At 43.1% G+C, this 27040-nt stretch overlaps 2 protein-coding genes across 4 annotated transcripts; one reads left to right on the top strand and one right to left on the bottom strand.

Annotated features, from left to right (window-relative positions):
* The first annotated feature begins 10482 nt into the window (after positions 1 to 10482).
* Positions 10483 to 16387, top strand: gpatch4 (G patch domain containing 4). Of its 2 annotated transcripts, none has more exons than XM_056405935.1 (8): positions 10483 to 10593; positions 11423 to 11501; positions 11575 to 11648; positions 11727 to 11819; positions 12198 to 12314; positions 13070 to 13179; positions 15110 to 15160; positions 15282 to 16387. In XM_056405935.1, exons 2-8 carry the CDS (start codon positions 11423 to 11425, stop codon positions 15976 to 15978), a joined length of 1221 nt encoding a protein of 406 aa, XP_056261910.1. In that variant the 5' UTR covers positions 10483 to 10593; the 3' UTR covers positions 15979 to 16387. The 2 variants fall into 2 exon arrangements, with proteins under 2 accessions (XP_056261910.1, XP_056261911.1); XM_056405936.1 differs by having other exon boundaries at positions 10498 to 10521.
* A 99-nt stretch (positions 16388 to 16486) lies between these two features.
* LOC130187949 (prelamin-A/C-like) lies at positions 16487 to 24846 on the bottom strand. 2 transcript variants are annotated; one of them, XM_056405951.1, is made up of 10 exons: positions 24416 to 24846; positions 24207 to 24266; positions 23211 to 23472; positions 22328 to 22472; positions 18676 to 18801; positions 17938 to 18093; positions 17087 to 17194; positions 16867 to 16986; positions 16727 to 16792; positions 16487 to 16521 (listed from the first exon to the last, which is right to left on the bottom strand). In XM_056405951.1, the coding sequence occupies exons 2-9, from the start codon at positions 24226 to 24228 to the stop codon at positions 16730 to 16732; spliced, it is 1002 nt and encodes a 333-aa protein (XP_056261926.1). In that variant the 5' UTR covers positions 24229 to 24266; positions 24416 to 24846; the 3' UTR covers positions 16487 to 16521; positions 16727 to 16729. The 2 variants fall into 2 exon arrangements, with proteins under 2 accessions (XP_056261926.1, XP_056261925.1); XM_056405950.1 differs by having other exon boundaries at positions 16487 to 16792.
* Between the last annotated feature and the right edge of the window lie 2194 nt (positions 24847 to 27040).

The following is a 27040-nucleotide window of genomic DNA, read 5'->3' as shown; positions in this document are numbered from 1 at the left end:
CCGCGGCGACCGGGCTCAAGGCTCACTCAGCGGACGCACGCCTGCTACCGCTTCTTCGGGTGGAGCATGGAGGCGGTCGAGGCGAGCGGGTCTTCGTCTCGCGACCAGCATGGCGAGCGAAGGGAAGTCCCGCCGGGAGCCGACCGAGAGGCGCCGCCGGGGCGCGGACGGCGAGGCGGCGATGGCAATGGGGAACCTTGGCGGGACAGAAAAATAGCAAAATGAGGTTTTATACTTTGAGCGTCGTTCTTTTAAAAGCATATTACAGGCATGAAAACGGGTCAGGGGTGAAAAAGGTGAGAAGGATAGGCGCGCATCGATGTTGGACGTTGTATGATAATCTATAGTACCTCCATTCTGACACCAAGTCAGTGATTGGGCCCTATAATAATAGTAATATTGAAAATAATATGGTCATTCATGAACCAACTTCCTTTTTTTGTTGTTGGCGTGAACAAGTCTTCAAGTCTTGTGCTCTGCTGAGCCACGGAGTCTGTTCCTCGAGTCTGTTCTGCCTCTACCTGGTTGTCACGATCTTCTAATCTATGCCATACCTGCCATAAATATCATGATACTGATACAATACCATAAAACAGTATGCCATAAATACGATACTGGTAATAAATAAAACATCTGTATGGTTCACTTTTTACCAACTTTTTCAACACTTAACAAATGGCAGTAATATTAGTATTAGCCTACAAGATATGAATGAAACTACATGGAGCCATCATAGCATTGATGATACACTATGACGCCGTTAGTCTCTGACCAGAGGATACAGAGTTCATCAGGATGAGCAGCTGTAGAGTTACACAACTTTACAGACTGAACTTAAACATTTCACTTCTGGCATCTTTTTTTAATTTTATTTTTAAAGCCGAAAATTCTGCCACTCTCTGTTAGCGCTGCGCAGACAGCTCGACACGGAGCAGCCCGTGCGCTCTGATCCCGCGCTCTTTTAATGAAGGATCGAAATTAAAAATATGCTAAATCACATCGTGTTTAACGTACGGGTACTTTGTTAGTATCGCTTCACCGTGCAGCGGGACAGCAGCAGATGTAGCGGGCTGACATTCAAGCTAATCTAAACCACCAAACGCTGAAGACATCTTGACGCTGATTGGCCGAGACGCGACACGTCCCCAGGGTTTTTCCTGGGTCAAAATGGGTCTTCGGTGCTCCCCAAAAAATGTTTTAGCGCGCTATGCGCGCGCGGTCTCTATTGCTATATCACCGGAATTAGCAGGCATCTATGTATTTTTTGGGCTTTTCCCCCCATAAATAATGGAGGCAATGCTTGAGGAACTCATTTTGCTAAAATAGATAGGCTAATAGATTGACAATTAGAGATGCACCGATCAGGTTTTTTGGAGCCGATCACTGAAATCAGTATCTGCCGATCCGATAATACCGATCACCGATCACGGTGTTGATTGAAGCATTCTATTTATTGTGTAGCATTATTGCCTAGGACTATGAGGAAATACAAATATAAAGCACCTCAAACATTAAAGAAATTACAGATTTCTTTAAACATTTAGGCCTTTTACTTTGAAAAATGTCCTAATTGACACATTAAAATTGTTTGATTGCTATTGTAGGGGATTTCAGATATGTATGGAACACATCTGCATTATTCATTTCCTGGAACTCTTGGGGAAATCCATTTACAGGACTTTGTTTAACATACAAAAGCCTGACTTATTTTTATCAACTCTTCCTTGGTACAGTAAAAATGTTTTAATGTGAGCATAATTTAAGCTAAATCTCAGAAACGATCTCTAAAGATACAAAATCAGTTCATTGTTTACTTTTATATGCTAGTGTATGATTTGTCGACATCTTATTTTGAAAAACGGATGTCGTTTCACGTGGTTCTTTCCGCTAACTTTGCAAAACCGGATGTTGTCACATAAATCCTTCCGCTAACGTTATCAAAACCCTCGCGCGCTCCCGAACGAATGCGTTTACCGTGAGCATCAGTCTGTTGCGGTGCGCGGCGATTGAAACCGATAATGGGAATATCAGCCGATATGGATCGACGCCGATCAGATCGGTGCATCCCTATTGACAATAGTCCAGGTGTATTCGTGCAGGTCGGGCTGTTGAGTGAGTCATCAGCAGCTGGCCGCTCTGTCCATTCGCGCACCTCACAGTTGCGTATTGATCAGACAAGAAGACACGCTTATCAACTCGATTACTATTGATCAAAACAGAACGAGGGTTCGGTTGGAGCCTACTTGAAACATACTATTGAGAACATATTCGCTGACATGCACGTGATGAACACAGTTTATTTTTTTATTTTTTTTCCATCGCGGACTTTTTTTTGCCTTAGGCGCTCGGGAAAACGGAGTAGGCGCGCGCCCAAATGTTCTCTGTGCAGGAAAAACCCTGGTCCCATCAAAGATGTTTGATTGCGAAGAGCACCACTTCACATTTTCTCCGTGTCCCACTCCAATCTCATAAATGCCGGCCGGCCAATTGACACCCCCCCCCCCCCCCCCCGAAACAAAAACTCTTCGGATCTACACGATTCACCTATTTTGGTTTCAAAACGGCGAATTTCGCCGAAAGGTGAGGGATTCTCATGCCTGATATTAGTTATTTAAGCTCAGCGTGAATGCACATGTGAATATAACACAGTTACACGACTTTAACAAAACCTTTTGGGATTTTTTTCTGCCAGGCATGAAAATAAACATTTTTAAATATTTCATGTTTTTCCATGTTTTCCAAGACCGTGCGGACCCTGAACACAGAGTCATCATGTTGAATGCTACATGTACCATCGGGCTGTAATGGTACACCTTTAAAATAAATAAATTTAAATGAATATAATGTGATTTCCTTTGGTTTACATTTGTTTTCATATGGTTTGAATTGAACAGTATAAAATCTAGGGCTGCAACTAACGATTATTTTGATAATCGATTAATCGGTTGATTATTCTATCGATTAATCGATTAATCGGATAAAAAAACAAAACAACTTTAATTTTCAACCCTTTATTCAAAACAGGGTCCGTACGGTCATGGAAAACCTGGAAAAGTCATGGAATTTTTAAATGGCTATTAGCAGGCCTAGAAAAGTAATTGAAAAAAATAAAATCCCAAAATATTTGGAAAAGTAATGTTTTATTCCAATTTTAATTTACACGGTATATATACGGTATGCTTTGGAATTCTCATTGTTAGTTTAAATACTACATCTTCTCACTTTGTCACGTAGACAGAGTTTTCACAAAATGTTTAATCATGGAAATTTGGTTTATAGTCATGGAAAGGTCCTGGAGATCCACTGGTCACCATGGTGATGAACCTGTTCACTGGTCACCATGGTGATGAACCGTCACAAACAGACTGACAGCTTTCCTCTCCTGAGCAGTGGTCCCCATGTGGCCCCGCCCCCTGAACAATATCAGAGACGCGTTCCGATTTATTATTTTTTTCACCTGGCCCGCTGCCGTTGAGATTGCAGTGAGACGCGGAAAAAATGTGAAGTGGTGCTCCTCACAATAAAACATCTTTGATGGGACGTGTCGCGTCTCGGCCAATCAGCGTTCAGATGTCCACAGGGTTTGGGAAGTTAGGTTAGCTTGAATGTTAGTCCGCTACATCTGCTGCCGTCACGTTGCACGGTGTATCGATACTAACAAAGTACCAGTACGTTAAAAACGATGTGATTTAGCATATTTTTAGTCTCGATACTTCATTAAAAGAGCGATCAGAGCGCACGCGCTGTTCCGCTCCGTCAAATGATGTCTGCACGCGCAGCGCAGCGCACACGGCGAGTCGTGGCTTATCTCCGTTGCCTTTCTCCATGGAAAAATATTTTCCGCTATCCGCCACGGAATAAATAACCACCGTTATACTCTTGTGGAAATGCCACACACGTCGTGACATGTAGCGCCCTGGTGTCTGGGGTCATGACGTCACCCGGAGGCGCACTTAGCTCCGTGAATGTCTCCGACTACGTGAATGACTTCCGCATCCAGCGCCACGTGAGCAGCAGCAGCCAATTAGATTCATCAACAGAGGAGCAGCTCAGCGCTGATTGGCTCTAACAACGCAGCATTATGCTCTCTGCTCCCCCTCCGCTGCGCTCTTGTTTCTCCTGCGCCGCTCTGCGCTCAACTCAACTTGTTTTATACTCCGTGACTTATTGAGCACCGTAATAATCGCGCGACACAACGAATCGATAATGAAATTCGTTGCCAACTATTTTAATAATCGATTTTTATCGATTCGTTGTTGCAGCCCTAATAAAATCCATGAGCTAAATATTGAGTCAGCCGAATGAACCGAGCAGATCATGATGATTTTATATCAGTTTGTTCAATACGCGTGTTTAATAGAATAAAGGACATGTTATATAAGCTTTATCGTTCTTAAACGGGTCAATCTGACATTTCGGCAACAGAAAAAAAAACACGCTTTTTTAAAATTGAGCCACTTGCGTCTAATCTCTCACAACCGGGAGCGGACAGCTTAGAAATTGTTGCTACGGCAACAAACAATCACATATATGACCCGTTACACGTGTATATATATATATATCTATGTATCAGGGTCTTTCCTGCATAGAGAAAATGTGGGCGCGCACCTAAGCCGTTTCCCCGAGCGCCTAAGGCAAAAAAAAGTCTGCGATGGATTTAAAAATTTTTTTAAAAAGTGTTCATCACGTGGATTTCAGCGAATATGTTCTCAATAGTATGTTTTAGGGATGCACCGATCTGATCGGCGTCGATCCATATCGGCCGATATTCCCATTATCGGTTTTGATCGACGTTCTCAAAACGGCTGATCAGATGACGGCGTCCCCGTCCCCCGAGTTGAATCTCTGGGTCGACTCAGCCGACTCTCACATGTCTGCCCCTAGAGATGCTCACGGTAAACACATTCCATCAGGAGCTAAGAGGGTTTTGATAAAGTTAGCGGAAAGAACCACGTGAAACATCCGTTTTTCAAAATAAGATGTCGACAAATCATACTCTAACATATAAAAGTAAACAATTAACTGATTTAGTATCTTTAGAGATCTTTTCTGAGATTTAGCTTAAATTATGCTCACATTAAAACATTTTTACTGTACCAAGGAAGAGTTTATCAAAATAAGTCAGACTTTTGTATGTTAAAAGAAGTCCTGTATATAGATCTCCCCAAGAGTTCCAGGAAATGAATAATGCAGATGTGTTCCATACATATCTGAAATCCCCTACAATAGCAATCAAACAATTTTAATGTATCAATTCGGACATTTTTCAAAGTAAAAGTCCGAAATGTTTAAAGAAATCTGTAATTTCTTTAATGTTTGAGGTGCTTTATATATGTATTTCCTCATAGTCCTAGGCAATAATGCTACACAATAAATAGAATGCTTCAATCGATACCGTGATCGGTATTATCGGATCGGCAGATACTGATTTCAGTGATCGGCACCAAAAAACCTGATCGGTACATCTCTAATATATACATACACACACACTGATATATATATATATATATCTCAGTGTTAGCTCTGTTAGCACCATTAGCTCTGTTAGCACTATAAGCATCATTAGCTCTGTTAGCACTATAAGCATCATTAGCTCTGTTAGCACTATTAGCACCATAAGCTCTGTTAGCACCATCAGGGTTCTTACACATTTTGACCAATGGATTTCCAGGACTTTTCCATGACTTTAAACCAAATGTCCATGAACAAACTGAAATCTCTGTGTATACATGAAAGTGAGAACATTTAATATTTAAACAATGAGAATTCCAAAGCGTACAGTATACCTTAAATGAAACAAATACATGAGATAATAGTTTGATTTAAAAAATAAACATTCATATACAAGTCTATTCTTATAAACATTATTCTGTTAATCAAACTATTGTCCTCTATGTGCAAATCCATCTGTCGGACTGTACATCGTGGTGCAGGCTCTGGTCAGACAGAAAGACATGGGCCCTTCAACACGTTGACCACGTGACTCTTGAAGTGAAGGAGCCACAACGAGCAGAGATGAACGTTTGCTTTCAACACAAGCGTCAAACATCAGGCTGGCACCTTCGGAGGATTTAAAAGAACGTGAATTGTTAACCTTCAGTGGCCACATTACCACCACAGTTAGGGCGTCACTGTTACAGCACCGGGTATCAAGCTGCTTGTTACCGGAGAGAGAAGTGCCGCTCGGTGTAGCAGTTGCCCTCGCTGTGGCTCGGCTCGCCGGTGATGGAGCAGCCGTAGCTCCGCTAGCCGGTGATGGAGCCGTAGCTCCGCTAGCCGGTGATGGAGGAGCCGTAGCTCCGCTAGCCGGTGATGGAGCAGCCGTAGCTCAGCTAGCGTAGCTCCGCTAGCCGGTGATGGAGCCGTAGCTCCGCTAGCCGGTGATGGAGCCGTAGCTCCGCTAGCCGGTGATGGAGGAGCCGTAGCTCCGCTAGCTCGGCGCTGTGACGTCTGCTTCCTTTACGGCTCGTTAACGTCTCCTCTCCCATGTTTAAATGTCCAATGTGTTGCCGCCACACAGAGGAGCAACATGGTTAAATCTACACTTCTCAGAGTAGAATATCCAGACCGCTTCTAGAGCTGCTGTTGCTATGGCAGCGAACTTTCTAGTGAAGGTGCGTTCACTTGCAACGAGAAAAGAGAGCGCCGCCAGTCAGAGAGCTATGCCGGTTTATATTTTGAGCGTCTGTCTTTCAAAAACATTAATTATTTGAAACTCGACGCAAATGAACATGTGAATATAACAAATTTCCATGACTTTTTCAAAACTTGTGATTTAAGGTTTTTCCATGACTTTTCCAGGCCTGGAAATTAACATTTTAAGATTCCATGACTTTTCCAGGTTCTCCATGACCGTACGAACCCCGACTATTAGCACCATTATCTCTGTTAGCACCATTAGCTCTGTTAGCACTATTATCTCTGTTAGCACTATTATCTCTGTTAGCACTATTAGCACCATTATCTCTGTTAGCACCATTATCTCTATTAGCACCATTATCTCTGTTTGCACTATTAGCATCATTAGCTCAGTTACAACAGTTGCCACTGTTAGCTCTTGTTACAATTATTAGTAGCTTTATTTATATATATATATTAGACACACGGAAATTGTTGTAACGGCAACACACAATTACAATGACCCGTCCCACGTATGTATGTATACATATAATAAACTCTTAATAAACACTGTAACTGGTGGCGGTTGCATCAGGAGCTCTGGACCCTCGGCGCCTCTGAAGCCGCGTTGTGAGTCGGGCTTACCGGATCTTCTCTCATGGTCTCCCGGAGGCGGTCCCACTGCTGGGCCTCCAGGCCTCTGATGAAGGAGGACAGCACGTTGCCGAACAACTCGTAGTCCCCTTCCTGCTCGATCCTCGGCGATTCAATCCCGTCGCTGCGACTCCCGCCCTTTTCACCGCTGGCCTCCATGTTGTTTGACCCAAATACCTGCTACTGCCTCTTTCCTCGGGCGCTGTGCTCGATGAACATTTTACAAAGTTTGTTTTTTATGTTCTGCTCCGCCTGAAGGTTTAGTGTAACCGAAAACGTTAGCGGAATTTGTATTTGCTGCCAATAAGTCAAAAAAGTACTATTCTAAGGCCCGTCATTTAGCATCTAAGGCTAGTTAGCAGCAGCTAGCTCACGGAGACACCGGACCGACGACCACCGGCGCAGCGATCCAGTCCAAAGAAGGACGGACCACATCGGCACCGCGGTGAAGAACGCGCGATGCCTTCCACACGGAGGCAGCGTCCCCACAGGCAGAGCCGCAGCGACGGGGAGACCTCAGCCCGCAGCCCCCACCTCGTGTGCTCACAGCCGGCTACAGGCGGACACGCGCTCTCCTGCTCTCCAACACAGAGAGAGGAGAGGCAGGGTTGCCAGGTCTGTGTGACAAAACCAGCCCAATATCAGAACTCAAAATATGCCCGTGCCAAACCATATACACTGCTTTTAAAGTCCAACAGCATTGCTATCATTGCCAAATGTATTGTAATATCTACAAAGTAACACCACATGTTTAGTATGCCAGCATTAAAAGCAGTTTTCCCTCAACAGTTATTTCACCCAGGTCCTAAAATGGCCTTGTGTAAAATAGATACAGTATATTATCATAAATAAAATGTGTGTACGTGCTGATCTGGAGTCAGTTTGGTAGGATTTGGGTATGAATAAATTATTTCATTTAAAATATGGATTTTTATTTAAAGATATTCATGTAATTTGCATGCAAAATAGGTCTACCCGAACCAGTGGACACCAAATTCAACCCGCGGCAACACTTCAAAAGTAGCCCAATTCCGCGGGAGAACCGCGGACCTGGCAACACTGGAGAGGCCTCACAGACGGCCACAACGCTCAGCGACGCCTCGGAGGGAGCCAACGAGGGACCAGCGCAGACCCGGGTGACGAGAGGACTTCAGCGGCCACCAGGACCAGAGAGTCCAGCCACGGGAACAGCCCACGGAGCCCTTTTAAACGTGAAGTGCAGAGTTTCCCAGGCGCCCTGAACTCACCACCGACAGAACGGAGATTTGCAGCAGGTTAGAGGACATTGTTGTTGTTGTTATTACGCCATAAGCTTTCTGATCATTAGGTAAGGCAATGTTTAGTGATATATTTCATAAACCCTGACCTAACATCATGCGATGAGCTAATTTATATGGAAAATGCCGTGTTATTGTTGAGTTTAAGGGATCTACTGTTTGTGCACCGGGGGAGAGCCCTCACAGTTGGTCCAGTATTCAGTGCTAGTCACAGGCACAAGTTGTAGTGTGAGGGCTGTTACCCAGTTTCCAACCCTAATACGGCTCTGCATCTATACCCAAATAGGGCATGCATAGAATAGAGCAGAAGCGGTGGACCCGCCAACAAGCACTAAACACACACTTGATGCTGAAGGCAATCTGTTGTTCCTGATTTAAACCCCACTGGGCTCAACCCCGGGTGAACACTAAGTTACACTCTGTCCATTAATAAGCCCCATTGTAAGGCATCATGTGATCCCCGACCCGTCTGCTATACTCACCTCAACCAGTCGTGCTGCAAAGTGTTCTGCTGCCCTCACCATAAGTCCCAGGCCCTTCGTCCACAGAGGGGACCTGTAATGCCTGGGAGGAGATCAGCCGGTGAGAGGGACTGTCCCTGGGGACCAGGGGCCCCGAGAGCCAGAGGGCCGGAGCCCAAGCAGCTCGCTCTTTAGCTTGGGGCAGCGTCCAGAACCCCCTAAACCTGAACCTTATGGAGGCTTAGGATACACTGAGCTCCTCTCCTCTCTCCTTATGGACGCTTAGGATACACTGAGCTCCTCTCCTCTCTCCTTATGGACGCTTAGGATACACTGAGCTCCTCTCTCCTCTCCTCTCTCCTTATGGACGCTTAGGATACACTGAGCTCCTCTCTCCTCTCCTCTCTCCTTATGGACGCTTAGGATACACTGAGCTCCTCTCTCCTCTCCTCTCTCCTTATTTTATAATAAACCAAATCATTACATTTCATAACACGTGATCTGTAGAACAAAGGGTTTGTGTGCACTTAGTAGGGGTAGATGTTTTATGATTCGATGTTTCAGTCTGTTAGATTAAATAAATCAATAAATACAGAGCTGCTAACTTTTCACGAGACATCTTTGCTACCTTAAAGAATTAAAATGTTTTTTAATAACTCTACTCTCATTTACAAAAACATGCCTAATTATATTGCACAAATGTCCTGTCTTTATGTTAAATTCTTTATAATACATCTTACTTGTACAAAGAGCTGTTTGGGCCCTTTTCCTAGGCCTGTAAATAAAGTGATAAATGCAATGTGGGCAGCCTTAACAAACAATGCTCTGATGTGTTGAGCATGCAGGATACCAAGAGGTTAACACGGTGCTCTCCTGCTGCTTGTTATGACAGCTGAGTTGACATCAACACACAAAATCACACGCACAAACACAACACATTATTTCTTTCAAGATTTAAAGTTTAAGAGAGTGAGTACTTAATTGAACCACATATCAAACACATATAAGAAATTATCAGTTAGACGTGGCAACTTTCACACGTGGATTTCAAATCCCCAAAACAAACCGAGCCCAAATATTACTGTTATGTGTTGCTTTGAAGCAAATACAGTTGTACAAGTGAAGGCTGGCGTGGCCACTTCTTCCCACCCTCCAACTCACCCACTATAGCTTGAGAGAGACACGTGAAGGCAGCACAGCGCCAGCCGTTTGGTTTTAATGTTGCTCCTTGACCGCCACCTTGTGGTCAAAACCAGAAGCTGCAGGTGAAGTTCAATTAAATGCAGTTTATTTTATATCGCCCATTATCACAAATTACTCCTTTGCCCCAGAGGGCTTTACAATCTGTACACATGCGACATCAATGCAGAAAGAAACAGATTGAAGCGCACACTCCGGTACAGTAGGTGGCGAACCGCCATGTTGAACCCCGAAGAAGAAGAAGACATGACGTGTTTCCGGTGTCATGGCAGCTCTCTACTGGAACCTCATGCCGAGCGACTGCTGCCGCGGTGAGACGCCTCCACGTGTTTTCCTGCTTCAGTTGTGATGATGCAGTTTTACTGATTTCAAGACGCCCAGAGGTTTGTTGTCGTGTTGTCATTCGTGACGTGTCACCGTTGTTGTGGAACATCTGAGCGACTTGTGATGAGGCTTTTAATGTTAGCGTGTTAGCATGTTAGCATCAACTCTGTCCTGCCAGAGAGGAAGACAATTACAATGTCATTTATCCACCAGGAATAATTATGTTCCGATTGCAAGGGCACCTAAGATAGCGGTATATATTCATATATATTTTTTATTTTTCATAATCTCAACCTGTTTCAAAACAAGCTGTAGTTTTACATAGATGCTCGGTCCTAATACATTTCTGTGAAGAAGTATTGAGATCCTTTACTAAAGTAACAGTACTAATATCTAACTGTGAAAATACTCTACTATACTACAAATTGAAGTCCTGTATGAAAAACCTGAAGTAAAAAGTACATATGTATTATCAGTAAAACGTACTTAAAATATGGAAAACCAGGAAAAGTCTTGGAAATTAAAAAAGGTTATTGCCAGGCCTGGAAAAGTCCGTAAAAAATTTTACATCCCAAAAGTTTTGGAAAAGTCATGGACATTATATATATATATATATAATTTTATTTTTTAATATATAAATACAATTTTTTTACATGTATTTATAAAAATACATATTTTTGTTTTATATATATATATTTAAAAGAAACATCTATACAAATATTTATTCTTTGAATCAAACTATTGTCATGTGTGTTCATATCTGATAGACTCGTGTATACACCGAGATTTCACAACATATTTCGTCATGGGAATTTGGTTTAGAGTCCTGGAAACCCATTGGTCACCATGTGTAGTGAACCCCGTCGTTACTCTCCCGACTCCTTTCAGATGTCAGAAGTTGTACCAGAGAAAAGTCGCGGCTTGAAGTTTGCCGAGCGGCAGCTGCTGCGTCACGGCTGGGAGCGCGGTGAGACACGCGAGTCTTTCACTGCAGAGCCTCAGATACGAGCGCAGATCTCTGACCCATCCACTGTCCTCAGGTAAAGGATTGGGCCGCGGGGAGGACGGCATATCGGAAGCCATCAAGATCAAAGTGAAGTGTGACAAAGGAGGGGTGAGTGACTTCTGGTTGTTCGCCCATCGGTGGTGTCGTGTAAACTCTGTTTTTTAGAGACTCGCTGTTCTCCTCCAGATCGGCCATAAGGAAGGAGATCAGTTCACCTTCCACTGGTGGGACCACGTCTTCAATAAGGCCTCGTCCAGTCTGCAGGTGGAATCTGATCAGGTGAGTCCTGGACCTTCTGACCCCTGAGTCACCGGGGCTCGACACCATATGAGCGGGGCACATTTTTTTATTGAAAAAAAAGGTAATTAGTGATATTTATAATAATGTTAATGTGACGGAGTTGTGTGATAATGAGATGACTTGTGCGTCCACTTGTGAATGGAGAAACAGCTTTGTGGCTCAAAGGAACAACTTTGAAGTGTAAAAAAAGCCATATTTAGGTCCCTAAACTCCGAACTCAAGTTTTAAGTTATTTCTTGTCATGCTCAACAACTACAGAGAAGCAATGACTCTCTCGGGTATCGGGCTCCTTCTTTAGCAAGGCTAATGAAATCGGCATAAAAAGAAAATCAAGTAACGTTGTTCCTGTTTCTCCAGAACGGGATTCAGTTGAAGAAGACGGTGGATGAAGACGAAGAGGATGGAATGATCTCCAATAAAAGGCCCCGGAAAGCCGCTCTGGCGAAAGAGAAACTCTACGGATGCTTCGTCAAGGTAATTTATGTTTTCTTATTCATGGTTTTAATTAGTTAATGGATGTTTTGAGGTAAATGAATGAACTACACGGGCGATATCTAGTGGGATGAGTTGATTGTGAAGAGAAAAGTCGAACATCATCGGGCTTTTATCCTTTTAGTCGGTGTAGGAAACACACCAGGGCAAAACGGCCCCTAATAAATATAATGTGGCCCCTGACGTCACTAGAGGCGCAACAGACGCCTCATAATGTCCTCTAATAATTATCATCAAATATTGTTTCGTTTTTTGTTGTGTCTTGTCTGTACTTCCTTTACTAGGTACACATATATATATGTATATATATATATATAATTTTTTACTTATAAAAAACAAAGAAAAAAGTTATAATTGTTAATAGTAAAAAAAAAAACAATTGTAACAATAAATAACCACAAAGAAATAAGAATAAAATTTAATATGACTGTCTGATTATTTTTTTGGGGGTTCAACATTTTTTTTAACCATTTTTAATCTGTAGACTACTGTCTAATTATTACCTAATCGTCTTATTATAGCCGAATAGTCTTATTATTGCATAATATTTCTATTACTGCCATTTCTAAGACGTTTGCTCATATCCTGTGAGCCTAAATAAGTATATTTATTATTTTTGAACAAAGGTTAAATGTTATTTCAAAAGTTAAAAAAAGTGCCCCAATTTATTGAAGTGCTCCTGGAGTTCAGTCAGTGGAACAATGACCCTGAACATCTGTCCCCGTGTCTCCTCTCAGTCCTCCGCCCTGCTGTCGGGTCAGAAGCAGCCGGAGCCGAAGGCGTCCAGCTCCGACAGCAGCAGCTCGGACGATGAAGACCAGAACCTGGACCTCTCCAGCGCCACACAGTGAGACCTTCATCTGTTTTACATCTCTACATCTTTACAGCTTTTATATCTTTACAGCTTTTATATCTTTACATGTTTGTTTGTTTTTCTCTTGCAAACGTTGTGTAACCTTTTCATTTCTTTTATAACCAATCTAGCGTTTAATTACTATTCAATGTTATTGTTGAACAGGGTTCATAAAAAAAATAATCACAAAAGTTTTGGAAAAGTCATGTAAAATGTTTTATATCCATATGTTCATTTACGCTGACTTCTAAATAATTAATATGCTTTTAAAAGAAAGACGCTCTAAATATAAGCCGCCATACATACGCTCTTTTATACTTGCAGCGCACATTTTTCCGCACTGCAAGTGAACGCACCTTAACTAAAAAGTAGTGCTGTGAAAAATAACGCGTTAACTCAGTTAATTAAATTACAGGTTTAACTTCGTTATTTTTCTGTTGTTGGTCGTCTCTCCAGCAGCATGTCATTCTGACTCGTGTCACGTTAACATGACTCCGATCCCGGGATGCCGGCGTGTGCGACGAAAAAGTCCCTTGCACCAATGTTTTAATGCAGGGGTGCTGGTACTCAATATGTCGATCGCGGTTGCCGCAGAGTTCAGATGCTGAAAAGTCACTAGCACCCCCCTAACTGTTACTCATAAAATGTAGTCAAACAAAAACGGAGCAAATCACCGTGTTCATGGCCCGGGCAAAGACAGCGCGGTCTCCTGGCTTCAACACGTTACTGTCAGGGAAGACACAGCGCACCAAAAACATTTTTTTTTGTAAAACGTTTTACCTTTTCTGATTCCGCTAGCTCTTTGCTAACTTCCGCTAATACCTCCGCTAATACATCTACTTAGAAAGTGTATTCTGTACGTTTTCTCCGTCGAAATGTTGCAAGACCCGACTTGCTGCATTGATCGCGACTTTAGACATTGTGTGTTAGGGCTCCTCTTGTGAAAAATTATTACGAAATAAAAGAAAATGTATATGTTCTTTGCAAAGATGAGGATATGTTGAATGCTGGGATACCAAACATGCCCATGTTTATTGACGTGGTCTGCGTGAGCGAGCCGTTTAAAGGGAAGGGAGGGTCTTAAGGGGCGTCCTCAGTGGAGTGGAAGAGGTTAACCCTCCTTTACATTTACTAACATATTTTACCCTCGGGGTCAATTTGACCCCAGCAATTAAAACCTCCAGAAAATTATTAGAATTAATATTGCTTCCCAAGTTTAAGTGTGAGGTACTTTATGTTTGTTTGTTGACTACCTAAATAGCCCTTTCAATATATAAAAAAGTTGATATTTCTTATAAGTTTGACAGTGAAAAACAGCCTGGGGTCAAATTGAGCCCAAAGAACACCGACATTAAACATTGAATGGGGTCAAATTGACCCGAAAGGTAACAGGAGGGTTAAACATTCTGTTTAGGATGAAGATGTATTAATGTTCCATATGGAAGAAAACTGCTAAATAACTGCTGAGTTGCAGCACCATTGTATAGAAGAATGTATAAATGTATATATCCGTCTTTTGTCATAAATCTCTATGTTCTCACAAAATATACCGAGAATATCGGTAATATGTGATTAATCATGATTAATCCACAGAAACCTGTGATTAACCCGATTAAAAATTTTAGTCGTTTCACAGCCCTACTAAAAAGACAAATGTTTCTTCTTTTAATCTAAACTATTGTCTCTCATTCATTTGAGTTATTTAAGGTTATAAACTGTATACTTTGGAATCCTCTTTGTAAGTTTAAATACGACATTTTCTCACTTTTTCATGTTTACACTGAGATTTCACAAAATATTTGATCATGGAAATTTGGTCTAAAGTCCTGGACACCGATTGGTCGACACGTGTACGACCCCTGTTCATTGGTCACCATGTGGTTGTAACTCTTAAGTGTTTTAAGTTCTTCTTGAACCCTCTCAGGCTCTCTGATGCTGACCTCATGCGGGCTTGTGGAGGACGCACGGCTCACAAGTGAGTTTGATGATGACATTAATATTATATATATAAATATTGTTTTTGTAAAACTGAATAAGTAAAAATAAGTTTAAGAAACGTAACTCATTGTTTCTGTTGGCGTTTCCTCTTCCTCTAGAGGAGCCCGGCACGGCTTGACCATGAGCGCCAAGTTAGCCCGGCTGGAGCGGCAGGAGGCCGAGTTCATGGCCACGTACGAGAAGAAGAGCGCGCCGGCGAGCGTTGCACCGACAACTCCGACTCCTCCGGCGCCGGCCGAGAGGCGGGAGGAGACCGCGAGGGACGAGACGAGATCCACCGGGGGCGTCATCGAGCTAAATGACGACGAACCGGACGTTAAACCCAAAAAGAAGAAGAAAAAGAAAGCCGGCGAGGACACTGAGGAAATAACGGATGTGGTTTCCTCTGAGGAAGAGGAGGATGACGTCATCTGGGTAGAGAACAGCGAAGCGGACCAGTCTCACGAATCCAAGAGGAAATCTAGAAAGAGAAAAACCAACGCGGGAGAAGGACCACCTTCACCGGAGGAGACTGAAGTGAGGAAGAAGAGGGAGGAGAAGAAGAAGAAGAAGAGGAAATCCTCCAAAGCCCACAGTGAGGAAGGAGGAGAGGGCGACGGAACTGAATCCGGCCAATCGGAGGCGGTCCAGGTCTTCGAGAGGAGAGCTGCAGACACGCCGGAGGAAGAGGAGGAGGAGAAGAGCGTCAGGCAGAAGAGGAAGAAGTGTAAAAAGGACAAATGTGTCGACGCCGACGAAGAGGAGACGCATCCTCCAAAGAAGAAGAAGAAGAAGTCCAAAGAGTATCTTCTGTAGAACCTGGACAACAGAACCTGACTTCATGCCAGCAGAACACGGTTCTGGAGTCACGTCCAGTTCAGTGAAGTGATGAAGACTTTAATATTATTGTTGATGTTCGTCTTCATCACAATCTTCCTCTGTGTGGATGACGCTCCGAGTGTAAAGAACATTAATATGAAAATGTAATTCTGTGTTTTCTGCCTCTTGAATAACTTTTTTTGAAGGTGTTTTCTTAATATATACTTTATATTTTATTTAGGTATTTTTTACAGAAATACAACTTTCAAAAGTAAAAATGCATAATAATAAAAAAAACAAAAGAAATTTAAAATAAAGCATAAATTAACCATGCATCTGGCCAAGAATGCCAAAATAAAAATATTAGAGCAGGATAATAAATATAAATAAGGAAGCAAAAAAAAAATTTTAAAATTCTGAATCAGTTTCAACAACAAATGAAACTTTGTTCTATTGCATGAAAATCTGAACTTCATGTGAAAATTAAATGAAACACAAACTAAAATGTTTTGATTTTATTTATTTTCCTGCTTCTTGCCCCTGGTGGCGGAAGAGAGACATTACAGCGTTACGGGGACATGAGCAGCTTTCATAAACAGCTGTCATAACTAAAGAAAAGAAGATAGATGTGTGTCTATTATTAGAGTGTGAGTCCAGAGTGTGTGGTGTGTCACGGCAATGTTATATCTTTATAGGATCGGGCCTTTATCTTCGTGGTCAGGTGTGTGTGTGTGAGTCATAACACCTGTCAGTTGAGGGCCGCGATCAATTCCACGTTCAGGGTGCGGGTCACTTTCCTCTTGGCCATTTCCTGAGTTAACAAAGTGACGACAGTTATTCAAGTTATTACAGTTTTAAAACTGATCTGAGTGAATGACAGCGGACCTCTCCGCTGGCGCTGGTGAGGGTGGTCCGCACGACGTCGCCGGCTCCCCAGGAGCTCTGGTTCCTCCACACCAGGTCAGTGGGAGGGTTGTGGGTTCCACCGCCGGAGGCAGCCCAGATCTGCAAAGGTCAAGAGAGTCATCAGGAGACAGAGTGTGTGTGTGTGTGTGTGTGTGTGTCTGTGTTTGTGTGTGTGTGTGTGTGTGTGTGTCTAACTCACCGTGACGGTTCCTCCGGCCTTCACACTGAACTTGTGGGGGAACTTGAAGACGATGGGCGAGCCGTCGCCCACCTGCCTCTTCAGCTGCCAGCTGCCTATAGGTTGGTCCTGAGAGAGAGAGAGAGAGAGAGAGAGATGGAGGATGAGAGAGATGGAGGATGAGGGGGAGGATGAGAGAGATGGAGAGATGGAGGATGAGAGAGATGGAGGATGAGAGAGGGAGGATGAGAGATGGAGAGATGGAGGATGAGAGAGAGATGGAGGATGAGAGAGAGAGATGGAGGATGAGAGATGGAGGATGGAGGATGAGAAAGAGAGATGGAGAGATGGAGGATGAGAGAGAGAGAGATGGAGGATGGAGAGAGAGAGAGATGGAGGATGGAGAGAGGGAGAGAGAGATGGAGGATGGAGAGAGAGATGGAGGATGGAGAGATGGAGGATGGAGAGAGAGATGGAGGATGGAGAGATGGAGGATGGAGAGAGAGAGATGGAGGATGGAGAGAGAGAGAGATGGAGGATGAGAGAGAGAGATGGAGGATGAGAGAGATGGAGGATGAGAGAGAGAGATGGAGGATGAGAGAGAGATGGAGGATGAGAGAGATGGAGGATGGAGAGAGAGAGATGGAGGATGAGAGAGATGGAGGATGAGAGAGAGAGAGATGGAGGATGAGAGAGAGATGGAGGATGGAGAGATGGAGGATGAGAGAGAGATGGAGGATGAGAGAGAGAGATGGAGAGATGGAGGATGAGAGATGGAGGATGGAGGATGAGAGAGAGAGATGAATGAAACACATTTCCTGTAAACCGTTTGAAGGTTCCAGGCCTTCCCGGTTTCCCTGAGCGCTGCTCACCTCGTGTGACTTGTTCCTCAGGCGCATGGACTCCCCGTCACACTCCTCCTCCACCGTGACGCGCCCGCTGGCCGAGGCCTCCTGGACGATGTGGCAGGGGGCCCCGGGGCCCCCCGCCTCGCTGGAGGCCTCGCTGTCGTCGCCATGGAGACGGAGCTTCTCGACGATGCCCAAGAAAAAAAGGGTTAAGTCAGTCAAGACCAGAGTTGGGATTTTGTTTAACGTAGCTGGAGGACGTTGGTGATGCTTCTGGTAACTCCTGAATTCAAATTTCTTCTTTTTTTTAAATCGTCAACATTTTTCAAAATTGTTCAAATGTAGCAACATTCTGGTCACAAGTCTAATAAATGATCATGTTTAGCTCCAGATTACTTACAAACATAAGAATAGACACCAAGATCATTCAAGTAGGGGAAATACAAACACAATCTTTGGAGACCCAATTGGCGGCCATCTTGAAAAATAGCCGCCATCTTGGATTTTTGAATGGCCAATCGGGCAGATTTGACCAAATACCTCTGGAGAACAACGCCACCAAATGTCATCATAATTTGCACGAATCTTATTTAAAAAAATGCTTTTATCTGCCCCACGATGTTGCCAGTTTTTGGTTGGCACAATGAAGGAGAGGTAGGAGGCGACAAGAAGAGACATCTCCGGAGAGGAAATGCAACAAAACAAACAGGATGTTGGAAGAGAATCAAATGTCTTGAAAATAGAAAGGTTGAGGTGGAGAACCTGGTTGGCGATGTTCTTCTGGAACTCCAGCTCCTCCTTCAGGGTCTGCAGGCGGTTCTCCGTGTCCACCCTCCTCAGCATCTCGTCCTGCACCTTCCTCTTGGCGTCGGCTAAGCTGCCTTCCAACTGGGGAGGAGAGAGGAATGTTCTTGAGTGGGAGAACTCAAACCCAGCTCCAGGTGTAATCCCGAGTGTGGCCAGTAGGTGGAGCCGGGCCACAACTGCGTCTCCGTCGGTCCTGAAGTAAACTCCATTGATAAAACAAACCGCAGAGGACCACCTCCTCCGTGAACCTCCTGCCTGGAGGGTTCACGTCACATGAAGCGTCCAGCAGCTTCACTACGGACGCCGGCTGACTTGAAACACGTCACTTGAGCTTTGAGTCTAGAGGGAAGACGTCCTCAAAACGCTCAACTCAAGATTCAAGAGATTCAAGATGTTTTATTTGTCACATACACACACAGGGTGTGCAGTGAAATGAAAGTGGCAATGCTCAGCAGGAATGTGCAAGGGCAACAAGTACACACTATTTACAATAAAAAACAACACAATATTTACAGTAAGTGTGTGTGTGTGTGTGTGTGTGTGTGTGTGTGTGTGTGTGTGTGCCTAAGAGGGGCAGTTGTGTGGGTCTATGTGGGGGTCCTGGTGAGGTCGGAGTTCACAATCCTGATGGCCTGAGGAAAGAAACTCCGTCTCAGTCTCTCTGTTCTTGCAGCGTGACTACGGGCGCCTGCCTGACCGCAGCAGCTGAAACAGTCTGTTGTTGGGGTGGTGAGGATCCTTCATGATCCTGCCGGCTCTGGTTCTGCACCTCCTGGTGTACAAGTCCTGCAGGGTGGGGAGTGTAGTTCCAATAGTGCGTTCAGCCCGCACTACTCTCTGAAAGCCTTCCTGTCCTGGCGGAGCAGTTGCCAAACCAGGCTGTGATGCTTCCTGTCAGGACGCTCTCTACAGCTCAGAGTAGAAGGACTGAAGGATCCTCTGGGAAACTTTAAATTTCCTCAGCTGCCTGAGGTGGTAGGCGCTGCCTTGCCTTTCTCACCAGAGTGTCTGTGTTTGTTGACCATGTCAGATCCTCGGTGATGTGGACTCCCAGGTATTTATACCGCTCACCCTCTCCACAGTAGTCCCGTTAATCTCCAGTGGTGCGTACGGCCTCTGTCGTTGTACTCTCCTAAAGTCCACAATCAGCTCCTTAGATTTTGTGACATTCATGATGAGGCTGTTGTCCTGGCACCAGAGTGACAGATCAGCAACTTCCTCCAGGTAGGCCTTCTCGTCGTTGTCGGAGATCAGGCCCACCACCACTGTGTCATCCGCAAACTTGATGATGGTGTTGGAGCTGAACCTGGCCACACAGTCATGTGTGTACAGGAAGTACAGTAGGGGGCTGAGGACGCAACCCTGGGGGGATCCTGTGTTCAGGGTGAGGGATTTGGAGGTGTGTCTGCCCACCCTGACCACCTGTGGCCTGGCGGTCAGGAAGTCCAGGATCCAAGCACACAGGGGTGTTCAGTCCCAGCTCAATCAGCTTGCCGGCCAGTCTGGAGGGACTATGGTCTTGAAAGCTGAACTATAATCAATGAACAGCAGTCTCACATAGCACCCCTTCTGGCTGTCCAGATGAGAGAGTGTGGTGTGCAGTACCTGGGAGACAGCATCATCCGTGGATCTGTTTGGGCGATAAGCAAACTGCAGCGGGTCCATGGAGGAAGGAGGAAGGCGCAGATGTAGTCCTTTATCAGCCTCTCAAAGCATTTCATGACCACCGAGGTGAGGCCACCGGTCGGTAGTCATTCATACATGCTGGAGAAGCATTCTTGGGCACAGGGACAATAGTGGATCTCTTGAAGCAGGCGGGGACCACGGACTCAGCCAGGAGAGGTTGAATATTGTGGTGAACACTGGAGCTAGCTGGTTAGCACAGGTCTTCAGTACTCGCCCAGATATGCCATCTGGACCTGCAGCTTTCCTGGTGTTCACCCTCAACAGAGCCCTCCTCACACTGTGCTCGGTCACAGAGTGTGTGTTCATCCCCAGCGGTAGAACTCACCTCGGCTACGCTAACGGTGTTGTTGTTAGCCGGCGAGCTAGCGCTGTTGTTGCTAGCCTCAAACCGTGCATAAAATGAGTTCAGGTCGTCCGCTAGGGATGCGTCGGCACTCACCATAGCGGGGTCTGCTCTGGTAGTCTGTGATAGTCCGTAGCCCCTGCCATAGGCGCCTGGTGTCGCGCTGCTCCATCTGTGTTTCCACTCTGTCTCGGTACCTCCTTTTGGCCTCCTTCACCGCCCTCCTCAGTCCATAGACCGCTGCCTTGTACTCGTCCATGTTGCGGATACAAGACCGGAGTTATAGGCAGCAATGCGGCGTTCACAGCTTCACGGATGGATCTATCAACCCACGGCTTTTGGTTAGGAAAGACCCTAACTTTTACCGTGGGGACGATGGTGTCCGCTAGCGTTGCTATGAGGCTCATTGCTACTTCCATAACTCGCTGACGTCACTGGAACTGGATTGGATCATGTCCCAGTCGACGTCACGCAGAGCGTCCTGTAGCTCAGCCTCTGATTGGTCAGACCACCGCTTCACGTTCCTCGTCACTACCGCTTCCCGCGCGATCTTTTGCCGGTACTGCGGAAGCAGGAAAATGGCGGCATGGTCTGATTTTCCGAACGGAGGGAGAGAGACAGCCTTGTAGCCTCTCTTGAATGGCGTATAGCAGTGGTCCAACGTTCTTTCCTCTGGTAGCACACGTAATGTGCTGGTGAAAGTTCGGCATGACTTTTTAGGTTAGCCTATTAAAGTCCCAGCCACCACCACAGCCGTCGGGATACTTGTTCTGATGCCGACATAACACATCATGTAGGTCCGATAGTGCTACGTCGGTGTCCGCTTGTGGTGGTATGTAGACGGCTGTGGTGTTGACCGAGCTGAACTCCCGGGAAGGTAGAATGGACGGCATGAGATCGTCAGATGTTCCAGGTTCGTGAGCAGGAACGAGAAAGAGTCTTAATGTTCTTGGGGTCGCACCACATGTTGTTAGTCATGAAGCAAACCCTCCACCCTTATATTTACCAGACTCTTCCGTTCTGTCTCCACGCAAAACAGAGAAGGACTCGGCCCGCCATATGACTCGATCCGGCACCAGTGGGGTCAGCCATGTTTCCGTCAGACAAAAGATGTTACAGTCCCTCATGTCCCGTTGGAATCTGATCCTTGCCCTAACATCATCCATCTTATTTTCCAGAGACTGGACGTTAGCAAGAAGGATGCTGGGCAGAGGTGGACGGTGGGCTTGAACTCTCAGTCTGTTCCGAATTCCGCTCCGTTTCCCTCGATGTTTTCGTCTCCCCGTAGTAGCGGCTCCACTGTTGTTGATGTGGTTCGCTCGTACGATCTCTGCCGGCCACGCTGGATCGATGGAAAAAGTGGACAAAAACCCTTGTTTTGCGCAAAAGTTTATGTCCAAAAGTTTATGGCAAAGAAAACATTAAAAATAAACACAAAAACTAAAAGAGCGCACAATCTCCGCGGAGCTACCTCGACGGCGTCTGGACACAGCCGCGCCATCTTTGCACAGCAGCATCTTTGCACAGCAGCATAAAGACATGTGTGTATGTCTGAACGAGTCATGGGTGGATCTCTACCTCGGCCAGCTGGGCCTTCAGGTCCTTCATCTCGGCCTCCAGGGTCCTCTTCTCCCCCATGGCGGTGTCCTTAGAGTTCAGCCGGGCCTCCAGGTCCCTCACCCTCAGCACGGCCGCCTCCAGGTCAGACTCCTTCTTGGCGTTCCTGTGAAGACGAGACGTGGACGTCAATACTCCAGAGCTATTCTCTGGTGTGTAATGAAGTCTCTACAGAGGTGTGTAGAGGCCCATCTCCAGTGTTCTAATGGTACATTGTGTTATCGCCTGAGAAGACTAGCGGAGGGGTAGAAAACCCTTTAAACCCTTTTTATGAGAGCGCAGCTGAAAACAGTTATGCTGGTGAGAGAAGCTATACAACTGGCCTTCCTTTGAGCCACAATAACTACATTAATATTTACAATAAAAATCATGTCTTGAATATATTTTATATTAATTTGATAAATAAAAGTAAGAGTTTTCATGGAAAACACCAGATTGTCTGAGTGACACCAAACTTTTGAATGGTAGTGTATCTATAAATAAATATATATAAATAAATATATTTATAAATTAAATATATATAATATATATATAAATAACATATAGAATATGTATCTATAAATAAATATGAATGAATAAAAATATATAAATTAAATATAAATAATATATATAAATAATATATAAATAATATATAAGTAATATATATATAAATAATATATATAATATATAAATAAATAATATATATAATATCAATAAAATATAAAACATATATAATATAAATTAAAAATAAATTATATATATATATATTTATATATATTAACATTAACCCCCCAGTTATTGTATTAAGACAAATGGGCCCAGTTCACATATTGGGTCTCAAAATGAATTCCAAGGCAACATTCACTTGTTTCTCTTGAGGTCCTTCATGAGATATGGCTCATGCTTCTCAAGGAGTTGGTAGAAGACTTCTTTGCCTTCACGTCCAGCAGCGTGCAGGGCGCCCGAGTAGAGCTGCCTCATCTGAGCCTCGCTGGTCATTTTGGCCATGATGTCAGCGTAAATCCCCTGCGGGACGACTTCTTTGTCCAGGAGTCCGTCCAGAACCGGTCCGACGTCGGTCACCCTGTCGATCAGCTGGACTCGATGCTCGTCCACAAACTGCTCCCCTGAGGACAGAAGGACAAGTTGCTCCGGGACGACTCGAGAAGACTTGAAAAAACACCAAGCCGACTGGACACGAGTCCAAGGAACAGGACTCCAGATTCTGGGACTGGGATTCATATTTACACCACATAGAAATGTCCTTATTTTATCAATAAAGATAACATTAAATGAATCATAAATACTCTCTACATAGTTAATATGTTAATGACTATTCTCTGGTGTGTAATGAAGTCTCTACAGAGGTGTGTAGAGGCCCATCTCCAGTGTTCTAATGGTACATTGTGTTATAGCCTTAGAAGACTAGCGGAGGGGTAGAAAAGCCTGAAAACCCTTTTTATGAGAGCGCAGCTAGTGTATATATAAATAAATATATATTAAGAAAAAATATATATAATATATATAAAAATGATATATATATAAATATAATAATATATAATATGTATATATATATATATAAATATATATAAATAAATGAAAAATAAATATATAAATAAATACATATATTTATGAATTAAATATAAATTATATATATATATAAATAATATATATAATATCAATAAAATATAAATATAACAAATATATAATATATATTTTAAATAAATAATATATATATATTAACATTAAACCTTGTTTAACAACCACCGTTGTTATTGTATTAAAACAAATGGACCCAGTTCACATATTTGGTCTCAAAATGAAAGAAGTGAGTGAGATGAGCAGGAGGACGTGGGACTACCTGAGCGCTTCTCTCCGGCCATGGCGGTCACACCTGGCGCTCCGGCTCAGGGTCTCGAGGCTGGAACACATTTATGGAAAATTAATGAATGCTTCATGTCCGGGGTCCGTTTCTCTTCATGCACACAGAAGTAAAAAACATAGATGCTCACGTGTTGTCCTAAACAATGAGCACCACGTGATCTCTGAGTTTATTAAAGCTGTACGTACCTGCTTCATACATCCGGTCAATCTTTTATTATTTCACGTGTTTCTTCCTCTTTTCTTTGTTTTCCCGCCACGGCTCCGAAAGCGAAAGTTTACGTGCAGCGCGGCGGTTCAAACTTCATCTCCTCTATCGAGAGCACGAGCTGCTCTGCAGAATGACGTCATCGACCCGCGAGCCCACTTCATGAAGAGTGATCCGGTTACCGAGCGTGTCTGCGGCCTCGTGGCAGTCGATCCCTCTCAACAGATCCTCCGCGACCCCCGGAGCTCCGGCCTCCATGAACGTCTCGCTTCCTTATGGTTACAAAAGGAAGACGCACAAGGTGCCTTCAGGTGCGGTCGGAAAAAACTTTATGATCACGATATATTGATAACAACATAATTATGTGTTGATAATAATAATTATTCGAGTTGAATGTTAAACTTTTTTTGAAGAAAAAGTAATCACTCTGTTTTATTATTATTTTATCCTCAACCACTAAAGGCTCAGCAAACTTATGAATAGTGTTATAGAGGTGAAAATATATATATTTATATTATTTAAATATATATATATATATATTTCGAAACAACTAGTATTTATGTATATATATATATAAATATATATTGTTTCGAAATATATATATATATATTTAAATAATAAAAATATATATATTTTTAAACATACCATAAATATAAATATATACATATATATTTTTAAAAAATCGAAATATATATATTTAAATATACAATGTATATATATATATACATATATATATACACCATCTTATCTTTATTTTCAGCTTGTCCAGTTATTGCACTAACCTGCACTTACACGTGACTTACAGAGAACATTTGGTTCAAACACAAAAGTAAAAGGACAGGTTCACGTTTCAGGTACTTAAAAAGTAACACAACTATTTCAATGTTTTTTGACTTGTAGTTGAATATTTCCACAGTGTGGCATTTGTATTTCACTGACAATGTGCTTTTTGTTATTGCACAGCAATAAAATACAGACATTTTTCTGTGTGGAAAGTGTTGTATAGCATGGAAGGGACATTTTGTAAACCAGTAAAAACAACTAATTTGATCTATAAAAAAAGCATGAGCCACTTCCACTAGTCGTACCACGATTAAAAACCACCGTGGAATCGACGATTATCCTTAAAAGTCACAGATCGCAACATCCTCTCACATTTTGCAGCACTTCCTCATGCAGGCATGAAAACGGGTCAGGGGTGAAAAGAGAGGGAGGACGCGCGGGTGCTGGTGGTGACTTCCACGAACATCGATGTTGGACGTTGTATGATAATCTATAGGTCCTCCATTCTGACACCAAGTCAGTGATCGGGCCCTATAATATATATAATAAAGTAATATTGTATATATATATGGTCATTCATGAACCAACTTTCCTTTTGTTGTTGTTAGTGAACAAGGCGTGAACAAGTCTTCAAGTCTTGTGCTCTGCTGAGCCATGAGTCATGAGTCTGTTCCGTCTGTTCCTCGAGTCTGTTCCTCAGTCTGTTCTGCCTCTACCTGGTTGTCACGATCTACCATACCTCCATAAATATCATGATATAATATTTAAACAGTATAATAGTATAAATAAAGGTATATGGTTAGTAATAATAAAAACTTTCAACATACCAGTAATATTAATATTAATACATACATATATGAATAATCTCTGAAGACATGGAGCCAACAGAACTCATCAATGATTATCTATGAGTATTTACAGTACTGAACTTAAACATTTCAGTGAACCTAGACAGCAGCAAACACATCGCTCTTAACGTACGGCAATTTTGCACGTCCAAACGCTGATCACATCTTGTGCTGATAAGTCGGACGACTGCACCATCAAGATGTTTTATTGCCAAAGCAACTAATTTGATCTATAAAAAACCATGAGCCACTTCCACTACCGATTAAAAACCACCGTGGAATCGACGATTATCCTTAAAAGTCACAGATCGCAACATCCTCTCACATTTTGCAGCACTTCCTCATGCCTGCGAGAAATAACAGCATCCGAGTTTTCATCATGACACATGTTGTGCAATAGTCTCAAAATAAACTAACCATGAGCATGTTCCCAGTGCCACAGTTTGAAAAGATAAACAATACATCAAGTATATTGTTTTGCTCTTTTTGTGGAATTTATTCACAATTATTAAAGTGTGTAATTCTTGGTCATTTACGCTTTACACTTTATTAGGCATACATCTACAATCTGTTACAATCAGCCCTGCCGTAACTTCTACCTCTACGAAGTTACGACCATGGTGGGAATGTGTGAATTATACGTTAATCCTTGAGGTCATAGTTAACCCTGCACAGGTTTACAATATATTACTATCACTAATATCACTATTGACATGTATGAGGAGGCAGAATGTCAGGAACACCTCTCAATATAATGCAGTACTGTATATATGTATATATTTATATATAGTTATATATATTATATATATATAAAATATATGTTATTTATTTACATATATATGTTATATATATGTATATATATATATTTATTTATATATAATATATGTTATATATATATATGAATATATATGTTATATATATATACATATATCTTATATATTTATATAAAAAGATATATATGTATTTAATGTTATA

Source organism: Pseudoliparis swirei, chromosome 22 (assembly GCF_029220125.1).
Source record: "Pseudoliparis swirei isolate HS2019 ecotype Mariana Trench chromosome 22, NWPU_hadal_v1, whole genome shotgun sequence".
Classification (NCBI taxonomy): domain Eukaryota; kingdom Metazoa; phylum Chordata; class Actinopteri; order Perciformes; family Liparidae; genus Pseudoliparis; species Pseudoliparis swirei.
Note: the sequence above shows the minus strand (reverse complement) of the source record. Positions and strands in the feature narration are given on the sequence as shown.

Excerpts from the sequence above, each read along its gene's own strand:
- gpatch4 (XM_056405935.1), top strand. The coding sequence starts at position 11,423 with ATGTCAGAAGTTGTACCAGAGAAAAGTCGCGGCTTGAAGTTTGCCGAG. Across the intron at positions 11,649-11,726 it reads TGAAGTGTGACAAAGGAGGG|ATCGGCCATAAGGAAGGAGA; the intron begins GTGAGTGACTTC and ends GTTCTCCTCCAG. Across the intron at positions 15,161-15,281 it reads GGAGGACGCACGGCTCACAA|AGGAGCCCGGCACGGCTTGA; the intron begins GTGAGTTTGATG and ends CTCTTCCTCTAG.
- LOC130187949 (XM_056405950.1), bottom strand. The coding sequence starts at position 24,228 with ATGGCCGGAGAGAAGCGCTCAG. Across the intron at positions 22,473-23,210 it reads AAGGACCTCAAGAGAAACAA|GAACGCCAAGAAGGAGTCTG; the intron begins GTGAATGTTGCC and ends TCGTCTTCACAG. Across the intron at positions 18,802-22,327 it reads TGAAGGCCCAGCTGGCCGAG|TTGGAAGGCAGCTTAGCCGA; the intron begins GTAGAGATCCAC and ends TCTCCTCCCCAG.